Source organism: Helianthus annuus, chromosome 3 (assembly GCF_002127325.2).
Source record: "Helianthus annuus cultivar XRQ/B chromosome 3, HanXRQr2.0-SUNRISE, whole genome shotgun sequence".
Classification (NCBI taxonomy): Eukaryota; Viridiplantae; Streptophyta; class Magnoliopsida; order Asterales; family Asteraceae; genus Helianthus; species Helianthus annuus.
In genome coordinates this window covers 1,337,445-1,360,622 of record NC_035435.2, presented here as the reverse complement: position 1 = coordinate 1,360,622, position 23,178 = coordinate 1,337,445, and the positions used below count along the sequence as shown (strand labels likewise).

Here is a 23,178-nt window from a genome sequence, read left to right as displayed (position 1 = left end):
TTACCCAGCTAACTAATGGAAGTCAGCCAAAAGTGTAACATATATATGCTTACAACTTATTATTATTATTATTATTATTTATTATTATTATTATTATTATTATTATTATTATTATTATTATTATTATTATTATTATTATTATTCGTATTTTTCTTTATGTATTTGAGTTATCATTTTTCGTGAATATGTTTGTGAGGGTGGTACCAATGGAAATGAAGACCTCATGTTTGTGTTTAAGGCCAGGTTTGGGAAACCATGCATCTAGGGTAACCATTACTACTACTCATCTGACGTTCAACATATAATTATTGACTTTTTATATTTATATTTTCACCCTCCCTCTTGGCTAATATCATAATAATACCCTAGCTTCTTGTCTTATTTAATTCACACAAACATTAATACACAAAGTAACCAAACTAGCTATTCTTTTTGGGTCATGTGAATATTAATTGTTTGTAGCTATGCTGGAGCACCTTCATAGCCCTGACATATCCCCACACGTTTGATACATAACTAGTAGTCACATATCATTAGGAGGGACCTTGTTGGTTATCAGCCCAAGATCAAACACACAAAGTTTAATGCTATATTTCTTGCTTAAATGAAAAATGAGAGTACAAGAGATATTTATTCTACGTACACTGCTAATGCTATTTATAATGAAAAACATAAACAAACACATGCTAAAATAAACCCATGTTCTCCTGTTATTTTGGAACAAACCCCATGTTAACTTCCAAACGTCCACTTCCAGGAAACTCGGTCAACATGGACCAAATATTCTGCTGACCCATTCCAGCTCCATGACCCATGGTTCTAACCCGTATCCATGCTCTAGTGACCCGTTTTCTACTTGGCAACTCATTTAACCACTACCGGTATCCTACTCAACCCGTACTTGACCCGTAAATAACCCGCAACATCAAGATTACCCAACAGACCTCTCTTTATTGGTGGTTAACTGAAAAATAAGAATTGGATCATGTTTCGCAAACCTGCTTGCTATGGGTAGTAACAGAATTTTTGGTTGTGTGGGTGGTGGGCGACCTGGATTACTAATTGTGGAGAATTGCATTCAAGAACGTGTTGATGTGAATAAATTCATGTACACGAACAAAAATAGATATTTGACATGCGTCAGATGGTTATGGTAATGATTTTTGTTCGATATGCCTATAGGATATACCATACCTGAAAAACTAATGTGATTTTTCTCAACAATACTAAATATATAAAACATGTATTATGTAAATCTAAATGATGTTGATGTAGAATGTTAGTTGTTACTTACTTTTTCAATATAAAAGTAAAATAAGTTTGAATAAGAAAAGGGTTGAAAACTAGTCGGCCCCACCTTTACACCCTCTCCCTCCCCTTTCCCCGCATGCGGCAACTATTGACGGCGGCACTCACCCCGTGCAGCAAAACCTTTTGCCGCGACCACCCTAATGGAATGCTTTGTTCATGCCTGAAAAAGTTGTCAGGATCAAACTCAGTTTTCACCTTCACCAACCTCATGAAATTATCTTTAAAATACCTTCTTCCCCATGAACTTGCCTTGACAACACTTGTATTATCACCGTTCTTTTCATTCATTCCAAGGTCCAGATCTCTGTAATTCACATAAGCTTCTCTTGGATCCTTTGAAACATACTGACCCATGTACTTGTAAAACTTTCTGATCCACTTGTAATGCTTCTTCATTGCATCTTTACTATCCCCAATCCAACTGTTGACATACTGAATCTTGAAAAGAACCCCATTTCTATGAGGAAATGGTGTTGCTGATTCTGGAATCCGCCCCATCATTCCTCCATATGGATTCCACACCATGAGTGGCCTTTCTTCTTGTAATAGTCTCTTCCAAATCCCTTCCATTCCTGTTTCCCGGATCGGGGTTTTAACAAAATCTGATTTAGCTTTGAACTGGCTAATAAAAGCTGGTTTCGCGGTGAGTAGGAAGGAGGCCGGGACGGTTTTGGGGAAACCTGCAATGAACATGACGGATTCGATCCAACTCATTTCGAAACAGTCGGTTTTATCCAGACCCAACTCGGGAAAACTTCGGTTCATGATCTCTAAGAGCCGGTCAACTCCTCCTAGGAAGAGCGCATTGTAAGATGTACTTATGGTTCTTTTAGTTGTGTTTGGTAGATTCATGTTTTGGATTAATACTCTCATGAAAAGATCATCATCAATTTGTGGGGCCACATATTGCCATTTGTAAAGAATCTTAGTGGCACCTTGTTCCAATGTTCTTGGAACATTGAAAACTGTGACAATGCTAGGAACGGGGACGAGTTTTAGTTTCCATGAAACTATAACTCCATAACTCCCCCCTCCACCACCTCGGATCGCCCAGAAAACATCCTCGCCCATTGATTTTCTATCCAGGATTTCACCTTTGGCGTTGATGATTTTTGCATCAAGCGCGTTATCGACTCCTAGCCCGTATTTCCTCATCATGGAGCCGTACGCACCTCCTGTGAAATGACCACCAACGCCGACGCTTGTGCAAAGCCCTCCCACGACCCCGTGTGTTTTGCTCTTCTCTGCAACTCTATAATAAAGTTCACCAACTGTGGCACCTGCCTCAACCCAAACGGAATTGTCTTCAAGATCAACGTTAATGGCACGCATCTTCGACAAATCAATAAGAACAAACGGAGGGTCCATAGCGGACGTGTAAGAGATCCCTTCATAATCATGGCCTCCACTTCTAAATTGGAGTTGAATCTTGAGCTTATTGGCACAAATAACGGCGGTTTGAATATGACTTTCATTCAAGGGGGTGAAAATTAGCTCGGGTTTGGGATTTGAAGGGGTTATGCAACGAAGATTTTCCGCTGTTGAATTGAGAATGATCGTGTAGTTAGGGCTTTGAGGGGTGAAGAAAGTGTTGGGGGTTTGGATGATAGAAAGACATTCATGGAAGTTGTGTTGAATTTGGTTTGAAGATGAAAATTGGGCAAGTGAAGATAGTATCAAAAGAAATATTGAAGGGAGAAAAAGAGTCATTTTTGTGACAAGTTTTTAGAGGGGCAAGGGTGTTGAATATTTATATATCAACTTTGTTTGACCTAAGCATACATGCACATGGTGCATTAATTACAAAGTTTGATTAGTTAAGGGAGCGAATTAATAAGTTATATTACTAAATAAACAGAATATATACATAATAGCTTGTTTGTTTGGTGTGTAAAAAGATAATAAATAGTTGTAAGCATCATGTCATGGTATATGTATATGATGAGTTCGGGTCAAATTTACAAAGGAATTTTCGTATAACATGTAGAAAGAATTTGAACTACTATAAAACTTTTTCAGTGGTTAAGATTATCTTTGATAAAAGTTTATTGAAATGGAAAAAGAAATTTATATGTTGACCTTTTTTCCATTTAAATTTAGTTTCATCAATTTTTAAAACTCAAATCATTCTTATATGTTTTTAGGAAAGTTCAATGCATTACAATGATATCTCAAAGTTGTCTTGATCAGAGATATAAATGATTTATGCATTACAATAGTGTTAAGTGTCTACAACATATTATAGAGTTCTCATATTGCATATTTTATACGTTTAGCATGCAAAAATGAACTTATATAATACATATAATATGTATTCAGGCGGTTGCTTTAATTTTTACCAATTGGGTGATAGTATATTGACAAAGATAATTTTTTTAAAAACATTTAGGAATGAAAGGTCTTGGTTCAAATCCCATATAGAGAATTAAAGAAATTTACTTAAAAAAAGGCAGTTGCTTTTTAAAATTCAGTTATTGTTGTCACCACATGTTGTATCATTAAGTCAACATAAAAACCTTAACCATCCCATCACATAAGTTGCTTTATTAAATTAACTACCTTTATCATCGTGGTCGTGTTACGATAAACTTCTTTTGTCATTTAGTATGTGTTGTTTACATGTGTTTTTAAATTATTACGAGCGTGTTGTGTACAAAACCGCTGACAAGAATAAAAAGAAAATATAGAAAAAACACTAAAAGGCAACCGGAAAAAAATCAACCAAAAAAGTTGTATGGTAATAATGTTGTTCGTATGAAACCCGTGGTCAGAGATGAGCAAATGGTATACCGGTACCGAATTTCCCAAACCGAAAGCTCTTTAATACCAATTCGTTACCGACTTTTGGCGTTCCTGCCTCCTGGTACCGGTTCGCTACCGGTTTTTACTTTCATATACATGTACTGTAACCGGTATTTCCGGTACCAGTACCGATTCGGTATCGGTTGGCGAGCTCATCCCTACCCCTGGAACTAAAAAAAAGAAATCATTAAAAGTTGAAGAAAATCAACAACAAAAAAGTTGTACGATATCGTTGTTGTTCGTACGGTACCCGTGATCAAGTATGGGCAAATGGTACCGGGTAGCAGTACCGAATTTCCCGAACTAAAAGATTTTCAATATAAATTTGGTACCGACTTTTGACGTTTTCTATAACAGGCTGGTGCCAGTTTTTACCTTCATGTACCGATACCGAACAGAACCATACCAGTATTTTGATAGAAGATGGATAAATGATTGCCACATGGCAAGTATTGAATGGTGCAGGTAGTATTCATTAAGTTGGTTTTTTAATATATAGATAATTAAATAATAAGTAATGAACTAAAAAGAAAAATATAAAAATAATAGTAAATTTTAAAATCTCTCTCTCTCACACACAGCATATTTCTATGAAAAGTTTTTCATCAACTTACTATGTACATTAAGACTGAATAGTGCAGCTTCTTGGCTTTTGCCTAACCGTTTTCATTCCATTTGGATGTATTGAATATTAAATGTGATTATGCCATTACTTAAAAGAATTTGCCTTTCAAAGAAAGAAAAAGAAAAAGTTACTTAAAAGAATTTTAATAACTTTGAAACAGCTCAAAGAAAAAACATTCTGGAAACTCAGATGAGAGTTCTATTCAATATTTACAGCTTTCTCATACGGACACAATGCATGTAATACTATAATTTCAGAACAATATTAACTTGTAAACTACACAAAAACACGGTATGAATATATGCAGTTCTTGTAAAACTATTCAATTTTCAAAATAAATACAAAGACAAAAAAAAAAAAAAAAAAAAAAACCTTATATTCATAATATGAATATGTACATATAATGTGAATGCAACAATTCTTTGAAAAGATCCGAACACATTGACATGTATATTACACTATTTTATAAACGGTCAACATACTGATACACCAGCTTTAAGTTAATGCAAAGGAAGACAAATATAAACAATTTTAGCAAAGAGAAAATTCTAAAGGAAAAACAAGTGAAATTTCCGGCAAAACGGGGCGTGGCTTAGGGTATGAAAATTGTTTAGTAATCAAATGAGAGAGTAGTGGGATGAGAAAAAAATTGTTTATCAATGGACTAATTTTTGTTATATATATTTTTTCAATGAGAACTCATACACTCATTAAATTTACTAATAAATTATTTCTTTTTATACTATGGGGATTGAATATTCATCACTTGAAAAGCTAAAACCTTATCTAACATATTGATAGTTTGATACCATAGACCAAAGACCCTTTAATGACTAATTATTCTAGTAGCAAATGTGATCTTGAGCTTTGATGGTAATTATAGTTAAAAGATTACTTTAAAAGATTACCTTAACTGTTTTCACACTTAAATCCAAACGTATTATTAATATTTATCAATATTGTTTTAAAGGAAATTCATTAGATTGAAATAGTATTCAACTTTGTATTTTTAATCATAGTCGGTAATGTGTTTTTTTTAGACACGTTGCTATGCACTTCAACTTGAAATATAGAATACCTTTTTTTTTTTTAAAGGTGAAGATCGATTGAAAACCCACTATCGACTGCGCTTCAATCCTTTTTATCGGAAGTACAGTCACCCGGGTTCGAATGAGGGGGAGTGCAGTGCAGAGCCCTTCCTCGCACCTCGCGAAAACTTAATCCCGACTGCCAGGTTCGAACTCGTGACCACAGTCAGGAACCCCACCAAGATGGGTAAACCTTATCACCTCACTGTCTCGAAGTATTCATTATTCGGCTTTTTTTTTAATGATGTTCTTAATTTACACCAAATTAATCCTAAATTACTCTTTGCTTGGGATTGAACTCAAAACCTCTCCCTAAGGTAGTGTTTGGTATGAATGAATGAAAGGTGTAATGGAATGAATCATTTTGATGGAATGAAAAGAAACATGTTTGGTTATCATCTGGTAATGGAATGGAGCATTCCAAAGGAATGTAACTCCTTTCAAATATAACAATTTCCATTACTTGATAAGGGGGTGTTTTTTTTTTCATTCCTTAAGCAATGGAAAGAAATATATTATTATTATTATTGTTATTATTATTATTATTATTATTATTATTATTATTATTATTATTATTATTATTATATTAATACTAATATTAATATATATCAAAAATTTTATTAACTTTTTTACCATTAATATATTATTTATTATTATTATTATTGAAGCAATTATATTTTTGTTGTTTTTAATACAATTGTGTTTCGTTACTTCGTCTTTTTTGTCTATCAAATTGTACAAAGTAATGATTCATTCTATTCACATATGAGTAACCAAACATCACAATGGAATGGAATGATCCATTTCATTCTGTTGTCCATTCCATTACCTCGTTCATTCCATTCACTCATCCATTCTATTACCTGATACCAAACAGACCCTAAGTGACAAAAGTTATTACCAAGTGAGCTAGCCTCACACTGGCAATTCACCATTCGTTGATTAAAAGATATCGAGTAAACTGCTAAAATGATCCCTGAGTTTTGGTCACTTTTTCTACTTTAATCCAAAACTCAAATCTTTTGAAGCTGGGTCCATGTGGTTTCAATTTTGTTGTCATTTTCATCTAAAAGCAAAACCTAGTCAGATTTTTCAGTTAACATCCAGATTTATCAATGACCAAAACATGTTGAAAATGATCAAAACCTTTGCCAGTGACCAACACCATATTGAGAATGATCAAAACCTATTAAAAAAAACTGGATGTTAACTGAAAAATCTAACCAGGTTTAGCTTTTGGATGAAAATGACAACAAAATTGAAACCACAGGGACCAAGATTCAAAAGGTTTAAGTTTTGGATTAAAATGACAAAAGTGACCTAACCTCAGGGACCGTTTTAGCAGTTTACTCAGAGATATATTAGGTTGGCGGACTTTAACTTTTCTTTTTGAAAGACGCACTGTATATAAATGACACATTCAGTTACTAAAAAAAACTAACATGGCTAGTAAAAAACTAACTTGGCAAAAATCTAAAAAAACTAACCTGGCTAGTAAAAAACTAACGCGGGAAAAAGCACAAACGGTTACATATTAAGGGTTACATATTAAGGAGTTGATTTTTCAACCACTTAGTCCACTTAATATTACACTTGCTATTCTAACTAGAAAACCGCAAAAACGACAAAGACATAATCGAATAAAAAAGAGTATGCTTATTGCCATCGTGACAATTGAAAACTTCATTATTACGAACTCTCCAAATACTCCACAAGGCTGTTAAAACAATAGTTTCAATAATGATCTTCTTATGTTTTCAAAAGCTAGCCAAATCCAACTAACCAACGATCGAATGCGAGGATCTAGATGTCGGAATCGAAATATATATCCACATGTCAATGTCATTCCAAGCTCAACTAGCCACACTACACCCACCAAAAATACGATCCAATGACTCAACCGTCAAAAAACAAATAGACTGAATTTCACAACTTAAATTGATTCTTGTCGGAAGACGATTTAACAACAATCTCAACACAAGAATATTCACTTTCTTTGGCATATATTTATTCTACCTCGTAGCATGATTCCTATACGGGATAGTAACATAATCAATGTATTTTCTAACTCTTCTAAATTAAAATCCAACACCCACTTATCATCTAAATGAAAAAGGGTTAGATCCCCCATAGCCATTATTAAATAAGCTAACTAAGAGGATTTCAAACTGCCCCTTTCCGCCATTCTCCAATCCCGGGAGAGAAGAGACAATTTCATGAGAAAGGGACGAGCGAGTGAGAGATTGGGAAAAAAAAGAGGTAGGCCTTCTGAGCGGTCATTTAGGGGCCTTGTTAGCGAGCCATCATTCTTCCCTAAGCTGCCAGAGTCCGATCGAAGCGAGCAAGAGATAGAGGAATCATCGCTCATAGATGTGAATTGAGAAAGCAAGCCCTAATTCTTTTTCATCTCCTTGGGCAAGACCAATTATAAGTCGACGTCTTAACCTGACTTCCTAAGCTCAGTTGATTGTTGAAGCAGTAGCTCTGGATCGAGAGCAGGATGCTTACTGTGGGTATTATGAAAAGGGGAAAGGCTTTTTTTATAGAGAGAGTTATAGGAGAATGGAAGACCAAAGATACCCAACTCATATCATACAAGAACTTACCATCCAACAAATTCACAAATCGCTTATGTTAGCATCTTCATTATTCTCCAAATAAAACAAACTATGAAATCAAGAACATAAAGGCACATCTCCCTGCCAACCCTTCTTCCAGAACGTATTATTCCCAACTTTCCTTCTAATTGAAGATAGGGATAATGTCATCACTATGTAAATCACGAATAACTCTTAAATTTTAGGCCAAATTCTCGTGATTGTGCTGCTAGAAGCCATACCAGTTTCATCCAACTTATCCCCATAAATATTTTTAGCACCTGAACCCATAACGAATTTTGACACTAAACAAAATTCCATCGGCATTCATACAACATAGCCCGATTAAGACTCGATAAAGTACCAATCTCCAAACCACCTTTAGATTTTTCAGCTTGCACCGACTCCCATTTTATCCATGAAATCTTCCTAGACTCCTCATCCCCTCAAAAAAAATCATGTCCTCACTAACTTAATTTTTTTTGCCATAGCATGTAATTAAAAAAAGACAAATAATAGTTGCCAACTAAACTAAGAACCAACTAAATGAACAATGACATCCCCTCCACGTAAAGAAGATTGGCTTTTCATTAAGAAAGCATCTTACCAAATTTATGAATGATGACACCAATCCAAAATAAACTGGCTTTATGAAAGTTTAGCTTTAACCTAAACGTTAAATAAAAGCAGTTAGGAGCACAACAACAACAACAACAACAACAATAATAAAACATAAATGTAAAGTAAATTAAATACGTAAAAATACCCTCCCCTAACTTGCTTTTTACCCTCAAAAAGTAAGCCTTTAATTCAAGCATTGACCATTGTCGTCTTGTTCAGGTTCCTCATTGCCTTCCATATCAATTATAAAAAGTGTTTTGTTTTGCACTTATGTCCCATAACGAACCTTTCTATGCACCAAAAAATTCATTTTTTTACCTTTTTAACTAGAGTTCCTCACCTCTCAAGCGTTTTGTGTTGATAGTTTTTGTGACACCCCGATATTTATTGATCAAATCCTAAGGTGACACGTGTCTAAAGATCCTCCAAATAATTCACGAAGTCAAGGGGCTAAAGTTGCTTAAAAGCAAATTTTTGGGTACATTCGAAGTCCTTGCGGACTATATTAATATATCCCCTTGCGGTTCACAAGGGGTCCCCAGACAGCAAAAACATCACTGGCAGCAGCAGTTGCCATATTTTTACCACCTCTTTTCACTTGTGCCACTCTATTCGCTAGTCTTGACACGTCCATGGAAACTGAGCAACCTTTTAACACCTCAGGGACACTTGTCTTAAGATCCTTGATCTCTCTTGACTATAAATAGCCCATTAATCACTCCATTTGACTCACACCATTTAAAAACACTCTAAAAAGTCCTAGTATAACTTCTTCTCTTTTGCATTCAAGCTCCTCCTTTGGGTGTTTTCAGAAGTCCTCTTAAGCAAGTAAGTTCTCTTTCGTTAGCTCTTTCCATAGCATTCAGTTTTGTAGTCTAGTTTCGTTCAGAATTGTCAATAGTTTGACTTTTTGTTGACTTTCGATTCTAACCACTTTGGTTAAATCAATTTCAAACTAAATACACCCAAGTGATCATCATAATGTAAGGTATAATACCCTGTATTTATAGCACGTGATCATCACGTCTTAATGGGTCAAATGACAAGTCAAAATTATATATCTAAAAAGTCAAAACGCAATTTTATGTAAATATCCAAGAATGATTTTAAAGCATATATAATCTAATATTTTGACATCAAAACTGTTCGTACAACATGATAAAATATATTTTAACATGTTAGGCTTGTCGTGAACCCATTTGACCATCTGAACCCATTTTTACACATACGACTCGTTAAAATGGCATAAACCATATAAACAAGTTGTAACAGGTCGAAACCTTCCAAAACACTTTCAAATCAGAACCTAAGGTTACATAAACCATATCACACTAGACTCTTCACTCGTATGGTTATAAACTATATTTAATCCGGCCAATGCTTAATCTAGCATAACCGAGCTTAAATCCATGTTAACCGGTCAAGTCCAAAGGACTCATAATGACCCGTAAACAATTCTAATGAATAATATTTCCATTCACTCTGGACTATAAAGCCTCCCAGTGATCGCAGTGTAGGATAATAAACTTTGAATTTGGTTATGTTAAAGAACCAAAGACGTTGTGAGCATAGTTAGCACGGGTAAATACTTTTTAACCAGTTTTAGTATATAAAACTTGGGATATGGAACAAAACCACTTGGTATGAGTATTGCAATGGGCAAATGATTTCAGAATGTTGATAACCTGATTTTATTCCGTGTTGCTTGATTAACATAAAACATTTGGGAGTTAACAGTACCGTATTCGGGCGTCGCGATTCATTTATTATAATGACCAATAAGTGCGGGGTGTAGGCATACACCTGATAGACACAAAATATATGGCATGTATATTAATCAAAAGCCGATTTTGAACACTGGATCCTGAATGTGACAAGAATGTAAATCTGATAACAAGAAAAATCCCAATGACTCACAAATGATTTTAAAAGTTTTACAAATGAGTAGGTTAATTGTATTTACCAACGAACGCTGGCGTATTTTTAAAGATTAACATACAAGTGACAAACCTCAATAGTAGGTTGGATAAGGCTCGGTCAAAAGCATTGGAATTTGCGACTCCATGGCAAAAGACTTATGATGTCTCAAGTCCATTATATTTAAGATCCTACCTTTGGGATACTTATATCGAATATTTTACATTATATAGTTTTAATATAATTTGACTCTTTCGATACGTGTACTTTAATACATAAACTCCTTATTTCCATTGCATTGTGAAACTGGTATACAATCATCACGTTCAATGCAATGGAAATAAGGAGTTTCCGGTATATAAACCAGTGGCCCAGTGACTCTTGTTGGATCTGGCAGCAACAAAAGTTTTGAAGCATTAACCAGAGGTGTAATCTTCGCAGATTCATTCTCATTCTTGACAAGTCACGACCTATCCTCCAAACCCGTGACTTAATTCATCAAGTTTGTATTGTTGATATCTTGAATTCTCGCTAAACAATACGCCTCATGCAATGTCCATGGTTTGAACATCTTTACATGTCCTTTGATTTCAGGTTTAAACCATTTAAGTTACAAGTTAACAGCATAATCTTCGCTAATAGTCACCTTGTTCAGCTACTATGAAAGGAACTATTGTACTCCTTTAATGAATCTGTTTGGGTAAGCGACACGATTTCTTCCATTGCATCTTCAAACATGGCATTGGAAAAAACGGGAACTGATGGCCCGAACATTATCTTCTCATAGCAATTCAGCCACGGTAACACCTCGTGTTTTCATAAACGATTAATGCCACTCGATCGCAACTTCGTTGATATGTATGATTGTGTGCCTAATTTTAGATTTTCGGGGGTCTCATCGATGCTGAAGAAATGTTCACAACGATAGATCCACACATCTGCATTCTCGCCACTGAACCGAGGGAACTCGACCTTCCCTACTCATAGCTGACGATTACTCGATCTTTGGTCTCTATGTCACACCCCGATTTCCACGTGTCTCACCGGTGGGCCCGGTGGGGGATTACCGTGACGTAGTTGGCAACATTATAGTCAAACCACACAATATATGAATGCACAGCGGAAGCATAAAGATAATTATAATTCAACCTTTGATTGTAATATCGAATATATCACAAATAGTCGAATGGTATCCACAGGGGATCAAAATAATACATAAAAATATTGTTCAACAGACAAGGCATCAAAAGCTTGCGAGACTCTTTAAGATGCTAAGGAGCTATAGCCAGCCGATTTCGTTTAGTACCTGCAATTAGTCTTTTTGGGAAAATACGTCAGTTTACACTGGTAAATACATTCAACCGACACTTTTGTAAAATGTTTATTAAAATTGATTTGAATGCACAAGGCACAAACTCTTTTATAACTTGGGATAATTTATAATTAAATCTTGTAAGGAATTACATGCTTGCTATGCGTTCGGTCGCCCGGGTCGTGCCGGGTTAAAGTTTAATAGACACACCACATAGCGTAAAACCGAGGTGGGTAAACCAACGGTTACACCTTTAATTAATATAGACACAATGCCGGGTGTACGCCTACACCCGGATGTCGAGGTCGTGGCCATTTCGTAAAATGATGCCAAGGATATCCGGGACATGGTCATTAAGCCCCCAAAGGCGTTAAGCCAACAAAACAAGTTTTTAAACGGGTCACATTGATAATACCCAACTACAAATGAGTTGGGGTCAATTGCCCGACCAAGCGGTATTTTAGATACCGTACCCCAAGCCCATAATACGGAAAATAAGTTAAAAGTATTTACCTTTGCAAGTATAGTCCTTAATTGATTAAATCACAGATATCTTTTACTGGGCTCCTATTCTAGAACAAAGGTTTTAAAATAACCTATTAGAATCCTAACGGGTCTTTATATTTGCCGTAGCTTAGACCTGTCAGTTTCAAAGGATAGATACGGTTTAATCGCGTGAAAGGCGAAAACCGGGAATGGAATGTGATTCTAACCCAACAAGTTTGAAGGCTTGTTTTATATGGGTTTAATATTCACACTCTGGATTTTGGGGTCAAAACAATATGGTTTGGCCCGTATCGGCTAATTTATGTAAACTAGTTACATAAGCCGAACCGTGCGCGCAAAAGGCGCAACGGGTAACCGTAAGAGTCCTACACTGTTTTCCTAGGTCAATATACTTTAAAGAGGTTGTGGTATCAGTAGGATACCTTCCATAATGCCCGTAACGAGTTTAAGTTGATATTATGCCCCGTAGGGGTATTTCGGTCTTTTTAAAGATTAAAAAGAGGCTTTTAGAGTTCTACAGGAAATCTGAGTTTCCCAAACAGTTTATAAAGTCTAAAATACTTTATTTATTATTTAAAATCAGTAGCAACTGGAATCGGGTCAAAAGACCTTGTAGAACTCAAGTTTTGGCCGAAAAGGGCATATTCGGTATTTACCGAACCGTAGCCATAACCGCAGGTTATGAGCAGGTTAAAAATAATTAAAAATCTTTAAAAATCCCAAAATATTATTTTACAACAGTGAGTAAAAGGTTTGGTGTCGAAATCTGGGTTTAGATAGGCGTTATGCTAATTGCGCTATTAAATTACTAAAGTTCCGTAATTTGCGCTATTTAGCATAACTCTTATTCTGGACCTCGGATTGACATGAAATTTTAGGGACATGCTTAGAAATCAGTAACCAAGGTTATGATCCCTTCATATGTTCGAAATCCTTGTTTTAATTTAAAAAGGGCGTTACGGTCAACTTTTAAGCAATTAACGGAAATGCGTAAAAGACTCGGACAAACAACGAACCGGTCACAGAGGTTTATACCATCATGTAACCTGGTCCTAAGAGAGTCCTAAGGCATATCTAAATCTCACTTTGACGGGTCAGAACTGAAGTCAAAGCAAAAGTCAAACTTTTGCGACATTCGGCTCCGAACCGAGTCAAAACAATAAATGGCCGGATCAAACAAGCTTAGACTTGTTAATATACTTGTTATCATGTTTTATGAGTGTTTAAACAGGTTACATATTATCTACATTACAGATTATATGTAAAATCGCAAAATAGCTTTCTGTTGACTTTTTCTAAGCATGTTTGACTCGTTATTTGAACTAGTTAGGGTGGTGATCAGGGGGAACCCTTTTAAGGGTTTATTACCCACATAGATACCAACTTATAACTACTTTCAATTCGAGATATGACTGAGCCATTGTAGACTAATCTCGAAGTCAAACCGTAATTACGACGGTTTGATTTCTAGCTAAGTAACTAAGCTAAATTCAATTTAGAAAGGACTTGAATACTTACTGAAGTCCTATGCTTGCTTAGAGAACACTTGAGAGGAATGTTGAGCTCCAGAAATGATCAATGAAGGCAGAACAATGTGTGAGGAAAACTTGATGCACAATGAGGCCTTTTATAGGCACTTTGATCCATTGTGATCATGACAACAAGGCCTAAAATGGGTTCTAGATGATCAACAACTGTCCTAAAGTGTTAGGAGATGATTAGGGGTCGCCCATATCTCTTGGAAGATCTTAACATTAATGATTTACCGTTTACAACAGCCAACAGCCAACTTTCTGTCGCTGGGCATCGCTTACGGACCGTATGGCATGGGCCTTGCGGTCCGTAAGCCTGTAGCGGGAAATGTTTTACCCTTTCACCCCCTTACGGTCCGTAAGGCAGGACCCTTACGGTCCGTAAACGCTTAGCAGAGGCAAAAATTTTAACCTTTCAAGGTTTGAATGGTCAACTTGTTGTACATGATTTTGAATCCGGAATAAGTCAGATGGAGGTCCTTTTTATCCCATGCTTGCACCAGTTTTGTCTACTCCATCATGTATTATTCATTGGGGCAAGTATGGGGGTTATGAGCAATTATTTAGATTGTATTATTTTCTTTAAGATCCAATATTAGCAACTTGGACACTTTTGATTACTAGTAATTACCGGATTAAGATATATATATTAGATGCTTATTAATTTTGCTTAGGGTCTTGGGATTTATAATGTTGAAGTCGCTCAGCGGTATAAAATTAACATGTCGACACATTCGAAAATCCTACCGTATATCTTAATTAAATTCCGGGTTTATAGTATTTTGTCGTATTTGACACATGTCGTTTATTTATTGAACACAAAATTTCGAGGTGTTACATCCTCACCCCCTTAAAATAAATCTCGGCCCGAGATTTACTCAAACAAATAAGGGTATTTTTCTTTCACCGTGGATTCAACTTCCCACGTGAATTCGGGACCTCTCCGGGCATCCCATTTAACCTTAACTATAGGTACATGCTTTCTTCGAAGCTTTTTCACCTGTCGGTCTTCAATCGACAAAGTCTTCTCCACAAACTTCAAGCTCTCGTCTATATGCACATCTGTGTGAGGTATCACCAATGATTCATCAACGAAACACTTCTTAAGATTGTAGATGTGGAACACATTGTGAATTCCATTGAGCTCTTCTGGTAAGTTCAACTAATAGGCAACTGACCCGACACGTTCGATAACCTCGAAAGGTCCTATGTATCTCGGGCTTAGCTTGTCTTTCTTACCGAAACGCATCACCCCCTTCCAGGGTGATACTTTAAGTAATACCTTTTCACCCACTTCGAAGTGAAAATCCTTACGCTTTGGATCGGCGTAACTTTTCTGCTTATCACGGGCAGCTTTGAGACGTTCTCGAATCTGGACAATCTTGTCCGTTGTTTCGAAGACTATCTCTGGTCCTGATAATTGGACCTTTCCAACTTCCGCCCAACAAACAGGCGATCTACACTTTCTACCGTATAATGCCTCGAAAGGCGCAACCTTTATGCTGGTATGGTAGCTATTGTTGTAGGAGAATTCGATTAGTGGTAGGTTCTTATCCCAACTACCACCTAAATCGATAGCACATGCACACAGCATGTCTTCTAACGTTTGAATAGTACGCTCACTCTGACCGTCTGTCTGAGGATGGTAAGTCGTACTAAAATTCAAGCGTGTGCCCAAAGATTGCTGGAATCTTTTCCAGAAATGAGACGTGTATCTAGTATCTCCGTCTGAGATAATGGACACAGGTATGCCATGTAGGGCTACAATCTTATCAACGTATAACTGGGCTAAAGTGTCGGAGCTATAAGTCTCCTTGATGGGTAAGAAATGAGCTGACTTAGTCAGTCTATCGACTATAACCCATATCGTGTCATTTCCTTTCCTCGTCTTGGGTAACTTGGTAATAAAATCCATAGTTACACATTCCCACTTCCATTCAGGGAGTTCAGGCTGTTGTAGCAAGCCAGATGGCTTTTGATGCTCAGCCTTGACTTGCGCACAAGTTAAGCATTTGGCTACATAAGCGGCTACAGACTTTTTCAAGCCTATCCACCAATAATTTGCCTTTAGATCCTGATACATTTTATCTGCTCCAGGATGGACAGAATATTTGGAACTATGGGCTTCCTGGAGGATAACATCTCGTAGTCCTCCATAAATTGGAACCCATATTCGCCCATTTAATTGCAAAATTCCATCTTTGTGAAGAGTTAACTGCTCCTCAGTTACTCCTAACTTTTCCTTAGGATAATTAGCTTCCAACACAGCCTCTCGCTGTGCAGCTAATATCCTTTCAATCAAATTATTCTTGACTTCAATGCTCTTGGCATTGATTCGGATGGGTTTCACCCTTTCCTTTCTACTCAGGGCATCAGCGACTACATTCGCCTTGCCGGGATGATATCTGATCTCACAATCATAATCATTTAAAGTTTCCATCCAACGGCGTTGCCTCATGTTCAACTCCTTCTGATTAAACAGATGTTGAAGGCTCTTGTGATCTGAATAGATCACAAACTTGATTCCGTACAGATAATACCTCCACAGTTTTAGTGCGAACACAACGGCACCCAGCTCCAGGTCATGGGTGGTGTAATTCTTCTCGTGCACCTTTAACTGTCTTGAAGCATAGGCAATAACTTTGCCTTTTTGCATGAGCACATAACCCATGCCAGTGTGTGATGCGTCGCAGTAAACTACGAACTCCTCGGTACCTTCCGGTAGTGTCAGCACAGGAGCGTTGCTCAGCCTTTGCTTCAGAATATCAAAAGATTCTTGCTGCTTAGGGCCCCAAACAAATTTTATCTTCTTCTTGGTCAGGGAAGTTAAGGGCGCAGCAATCCTTGAAAAATTTTCAATGAATCTCCTGTAGTATCCTGCTAACCCCAGGAAACTACGAATTTCGGTAGGCGTCTTTGGCTCTTGCCAATTCATGACCGCCTCTACCTTAGCGGGATCCACCTGGATACCACGCTCGCTGACGATATGTCCAAGAAATTGGACTTCTCGAAGCCAGAATTCGCATATAGAGAATTTGGCATAGAGTTTCTCGCGATGCAGCAATTTGAGAATACAACGAAGGTGTTTCTCATGGTCAGCTTTGTTCTTTGAGTAGATAAGGATGTCATCGATGAACACGATGACGAATTTGTCTAAGTACGGCTTGCAGACGCGATTCATGAGATCCATGAACGTAGCCGGTGCATTTGTGAGTCCAAAAGGAATCACTAGGAACTCGTAGTGACCGTAACGAGTCCTAAATGCTGTTTTATGTACGTCTTCATCTCTGACTTTTAGTTGATGGTAGCCTGACCTCAAATCGATCTTCGAAAAGTAACTTGCCCCTTGTAACCGATCGAACAAATCGTCGATCCTCGGCAAGGGATATCTATTCTTTATCGTGACCTTATTAAGTTCGCGATAGTCGATGCACAGACGCATCGATCCATCCTTCTTCTTCACAAACAGGACAGGTGCTCCTCAGGGAGACGAACTAGGTTTGATGATGTCACACCCCAACCAATGGCGGAAACATCGGGATGAGACGAAGTGTGAAGATTGCTAGAGACATCATAACGCTATTTGTGACAATATTTAGAAAATCCAAATTTCATTTCATTTCATAACTTCAAATAGTCAACATTACAAGATATTCAAATACGACAAGTTTAACAAAACAACATGATAACATAACAAAATTTTGATACAACATTTTAAACCCTAACGTCTATATGTGTATCTAGGCATCAACGCTACTTCATTTCATAGCATCATCGTCCTCAACCTGTAACATGTTTAAAATAAAGTTCAATGCAAAAGCAAAGGCGAGTATACAAGTTTGATACGTACATAGCAAAAGATAAGTTTGAACAATTCCTCATAGCAAGCATATGATTCAAGATAAACCTTAAATATGGCATGTGTCTAACATATCAAACCAAGAAAACGCAATATGCTCAAGACATAACCTCAAGTTTACGGGCGGGTCGTTAATCCTATAGCGCTACATATGTCAAGGTTTGGCTCGTACGAAGTTAATGATAAGTTCAACACATAAGAATAACCCAAGTTTAAAGTATCAAGTCATCACGTATACAAGCATGTTATAGGAACGTTCATGTGTTTAACAAAGTGTTCATGTGTAAGTTAATAGGTAAACATGTTACACCCCAAAAGTGGTAAAAGTAAAAAGGGGGAAATACGAGTATACTCACGGTTTACAAGTGGTGACTTGAAATTCCGAGAGCAAGTTTGTAGATGAATTAGTTCGGAGCACCTTGTCCTTCTACACAAGGAAACGTAGGTGTGTGAGTTTGGCGTATAACGGAAGATTATAGATTCGGAGTTTTTAATATATAGAAAGTAACATAGGTGAAAATAATCATCTTGTACGCATAACTCTTGTTCTTGACACTATTGAAACTCAAAAGAGTTGGTATGATTTCATGGATTCTAAGATCCATTAGAGTCGTAACAAGGGCATGGTCATAGATGATGTAACGTCCACTTAACAAATAACTATTAAGTCATCATCAAGTCTTAGTTACTTAGATGTATACATATAGAATAACTTAGATATTATATAGTTTACAAGTCTTAAGATTCAAGCATGAGGTAGGAGATTAATGTCTCCATTTAGGTACCTCTTTGTGTCATAGAATACATACATGAGGTAGGAAGAACAAGCTTCCATTTAGGCACCTCTATTGTTCACCGCTACACTTGTTGTTATAAACAACAAGGAGGGTCATGAACATACAAGTATCAAGGTATTAACAACAACTAATCTATAGCAAAACATCAAGTAATGAGTGGATTCTTATGAAGGATAGCCCAAGCTAATCCAACCATCACACATTCAACAAGTTTCACACTTGAACATTACTTGTGGGTAAAACCCTAATTAAAAACAGAAAGTTTATGAGGTTTTAACCTCTGATTTAGATGTCTCAACCATGTTTTTAAGCTTAACCAACCATAAGAGGGGTTGTAAGCATTAGGACATTGGTTTGAGATGTGTTTCACACAAGTTAGATGAAGTTTGCATAAGTTTGAAACAAAACAGAAAGTTTTTGGTCAATTTCGGAGCAATTCCAGGTCTGATTTCTCCAAGGAGAAGTCTAGGAATCGAACCCCATGATTATACAAGCAAGTAGGAAAAAGAATCGAGTGAATCGGATAAGAATTGAGTGAGTTATGCTCATTTTCGTGAAGGCTGAACAATCTGCTCGAACCTGTGATTTCAGCTGCGTTTTTTTAGAGTTTTAGAGTGATTAGAGTGTTGCAAAAGTGGTAGAGAGGCTGAGATTAAGTTGTATTTATAAGGGGAAGATTAGGGTTAAGTTGGGTTGGCATTAAATGCAAGTTGGTTGGAAATTATCAAATAAAAAAAAACACTAAAACAGCCATCAAGGCTTGCGCTCGGAATGGCTGGACAGCCATTTAACTTTGTCTTTTGTTTTGTGTGACATGATAGAGTAGGCAATATATATTATGCTAAACCTAAAACTAACTTATTAAATCAAATTGTAATATTAAGAGGTGAGTGGGAAGTTTGTAATTAAAACACAACAAACAAATCAGCCATAAGTGTCCGGCCGCAATTCTGTGTTGTCTTTTTTTTATTATTTGTGACACAAAAGATTTGATATTGTCTAATTCATTATGTTAAGTTAGTTACATACTAACTGTTGAATGTATAATATAAAAAAAATAGTGTAAAAAGACTAAATAAGAATGAAAAAGATTGTTGTTGAATGTCGCATGTCTTTCATATTCCTTTTTTTTTCTTTCTAAGATTGATATTGATATTATATTATAATATAACTACAAAACATTAATATATGATAAATTAATCTATTAAGCATATATATACATATGTTAGATGAAATTAAGTAATGAGTTTGTATAAAATAAAAGTATAGGTTGGGTATTGTGAACGTATAATCAAGTGTTTGTATAATTTAACGTCTAGAGTCATGTATATCTTTAAAAGTACGAATATGTATCGAATGAGTTATGTGTCAAATGTATAGGCGGATTTAAATGTACAAACATGAATAAATAAACAAGGTGTAATATGTGCGAAATACTAAATTTATTACGATCGAAGTTACGAACACGAAAACGGAAGCGAAATACGAATACGATACTGATGTAAGTTTCCAAAAATAGGTACAAGAATAATCTTTCTAATTAAAGTAAGTTTCAAAAAGCGAGGCGTTACAGTCTCCCCTCCTTTAGAAAATTTCGTCCCGAAATTTATTTAATAGTTTTGGAAAAAGTGATCATTTAAAGTTGAGATTTGGAAATTTTGAAACGTTTTGAAAAGTATGAAATTTTGAAGAACGACAAGATGGGTTTGTAAAAGGATTTGTTTGGCTAAAATGGTTTTGAGGCATAAGCATAAGTGAATCGTGTATAGGTAAAACGAGTTTACACGAGTTCTGAATAACTAGATTTGGTGAGAGTGGGGTAGTTTACACGTGATTTTTTTTTAAATGTATCGTATTTATGAAGGAGATCTTTGTATTAAAACGGTTTGTATTTGGTGAGAGTGGGGTAGTTTGCATAGGAAGTTTTAAGAATAGTATAAAATCACGTATTCATAAAAATTGCCTTTCGAGTAGAACGAGAAAATTTGGTAAAATAAAGTATTAACGGCCTACTAAATACGTTTACACAAGAATAAAGAATAGAAAGACGGTTTTAAAGGTAATGAGATAAGTTAGGATTCGAATGTTTTAAACAAGCTTGATTGTAAACGAGGTTCGTATGAAAGAAAGGATAATGGAGAATAATAGGAGTATGGGGCGAACGATTGACTCTTAATGAATGCAATTATATGAATGATATAAGTATTAGATAGAATAAAGTAGCGTGTTAAAGATGAAGTCTCGTCATGGATAATCGGATATAATGCGTTTGTGAGTTGTTTAAAGTTTGCATTAGGTCCAAAGGTCTGCAAAACACTGAATTTCTCATGGCACGTTTTACGAAAATTTGGTAACATGGTGAAAACACTTATATATAGGAAGTACCAGCGGCGTATCCACCATGTTTCGATCATGTTACGTTTGTTTCGTATTCGGTGTCATGTTACATTCCGTGTCTTACCATACACAGTAGTACACTCTAGGGTTCTCATGCTCTTATCACTATAATCCCGTGTGCACCCGCGATTATACTGATCGTCGCATGATCCGCATAGCTTGTACTAGTTGTGTATGAATTAGGGTATACATGAATTTGAAAATAAGAATGTGTACGTAGAAGAATGTCGTATGCAAGCATGTTTATGTTTAAGCATGTATGGGACCCACGTAAGCGAATCCCTCGGATTACGCTCGCGTATAGGTACGAATGTACGAATCATGAGTAAGGATGAAAGTATGAGCATAAGTTTAAGTATGAATACGCATGTATGTATGAGCATAAACATAAAACGTGTAAGTAGTATGTGTACAAGCAGAAGCGTAAAACGTATAAGTAGTATGTGTATGAGTACAAGCATAAAACGTATGAACATAGGTGTAGGTATGAAAAATAAATATTGCGTATATGGTGTACGTTGAGACATTGCGGAGAAAAAAAAGGTTAAGTATGTAGATACGAACGATATAAATGATGTTATCGCGAGATATCGACTAAAATGTGTATGATGATGTGCATGTATAGTTGCTAAAACAAAACGTTGAGTTTGTCGAATCAAAATTAGATTGAGCTTGGTTTGAAAGGTAGAATATAGTTTGTATATGTAAAGGAACATAAAGTACTCATTGGTCATGCTTAACGTATTTTGTAATGATTGAAATGCTACTTTTGTTTAAAAAAAAGGAGTTCACGTATGTTGAAAATTGTCGGTCCCCATGAAGTCTTCTAGCCCACGTGTTTTGAAATTTGGATGACGAGTTAAGCGTTGTAGAGAAGGTTTTTTTTTTTTTTTTTTTTTTTAAATAACGGGTTTGTTTCATTTGCATCAAAACATGAAAATTTTGGACTTTGAAAGTTCTTGTGAAAACGTCGACCCTTAGAAAAGAAATTTAGTAAAAGGACTTAGTGATTGTTTAAAAAAATAAATTTAACAAATGATTTATTGATGTTGAAAAAAGTATTTGGTAAAACGATCATATAACATCCATGAGATCTTATAAGTAATTGAGAAAGGTTGGTTGGATTTTGATTAAAAGTAGAAGGTGAGCATGTTTTAGTGATTAAGTCGAATATGAAGTTCATGGGCAAGAGTTTCATTGAGCCGATTAAATTGATAGGTAGCATTTCGTAAGGTTTTGAAGTTCGAGCAATAAAACGTTTTAAGACATGATTATGAATTTCGCGTATATGAGTTGAGTGAAAATAGATTGTAGAATAAGAAGTACGTTTGATAAAACAATGCATTTTGAAATCGGTATGAGTGGGTATTTTGAATAATCATAAACAATTTGGGTATAAAATATGATCGAGTTTGCATAATAAGATATTTTTGAAGAGATGTTTTGGTAACGATCACCTAGGTAAGGGAATCACCCCTAACTCGTTGGTGAGGTCGTTTTAAGGGAAGAGGGGTGGAGTCAATCGTCAAGGTAAGGAAGTCACTCCAATCTCGATGATACCTCTCCACTAGTTGTTACAAGGAATATGAATTTAAATTATATGAAAATCATGCATATATAAATGTATCGAAAAGGTTCGATATGTTGTGCGTGTGAAAAGAGAAATCAAAGGTAAACTCGAGGTTGAAAGATTGCATCGTATAAAATGAACAATAGAAACACATGTTTGACCAAAGTTTGGAGTGTTCCAAATGGAACTTTGACTAACCAAAGTGGTCGAAAAGTCTTTTGAATTTGAGAAGCATGCTTTGGC

At 36.0% G+C, this 23,178-nt stretch overlaps 1 protein-coding gene across 2 annotated transcripts; it reads right to left on the bottom strand.

Annotated features, from left to right (window-relative positions):
- Positions 1–568: 568 nt before the first annotated feature.
- On the bottom strand, positions 569–3,085 carry LOC110928444 (berberine bridge enzyme-like 13). 2 transcript variants are annotated; one of them, XM_022171469.2, is made up of 2 exons: positions 1,541–3,085; positions 569–1,471 (listed from the first exon to the last, which is right to left on the bottom strand). In XM_022171469.2, exons 1-2 carry the CDS (start codon positions 3,019–3,021, stop codon positions 1,360–1,362), a joined length of 1,593 nt encoding a protein of 530 aa, XP_022027161.1. In that variant the 5' UTR covers positions 3,022–3,085; the 3' UTR covers positions 569–1,359. The 2 variants fall into 2 exon arrangements, with proteins under 2 accessions (XP_022027161.1, XP_022027160.1); XM_022171468.2 differs by having other exon boundaries at positions 569–3,084.
- Between the last annotated feature and the right edge of the window lie 20,093 nt (positions 3,086–23,178).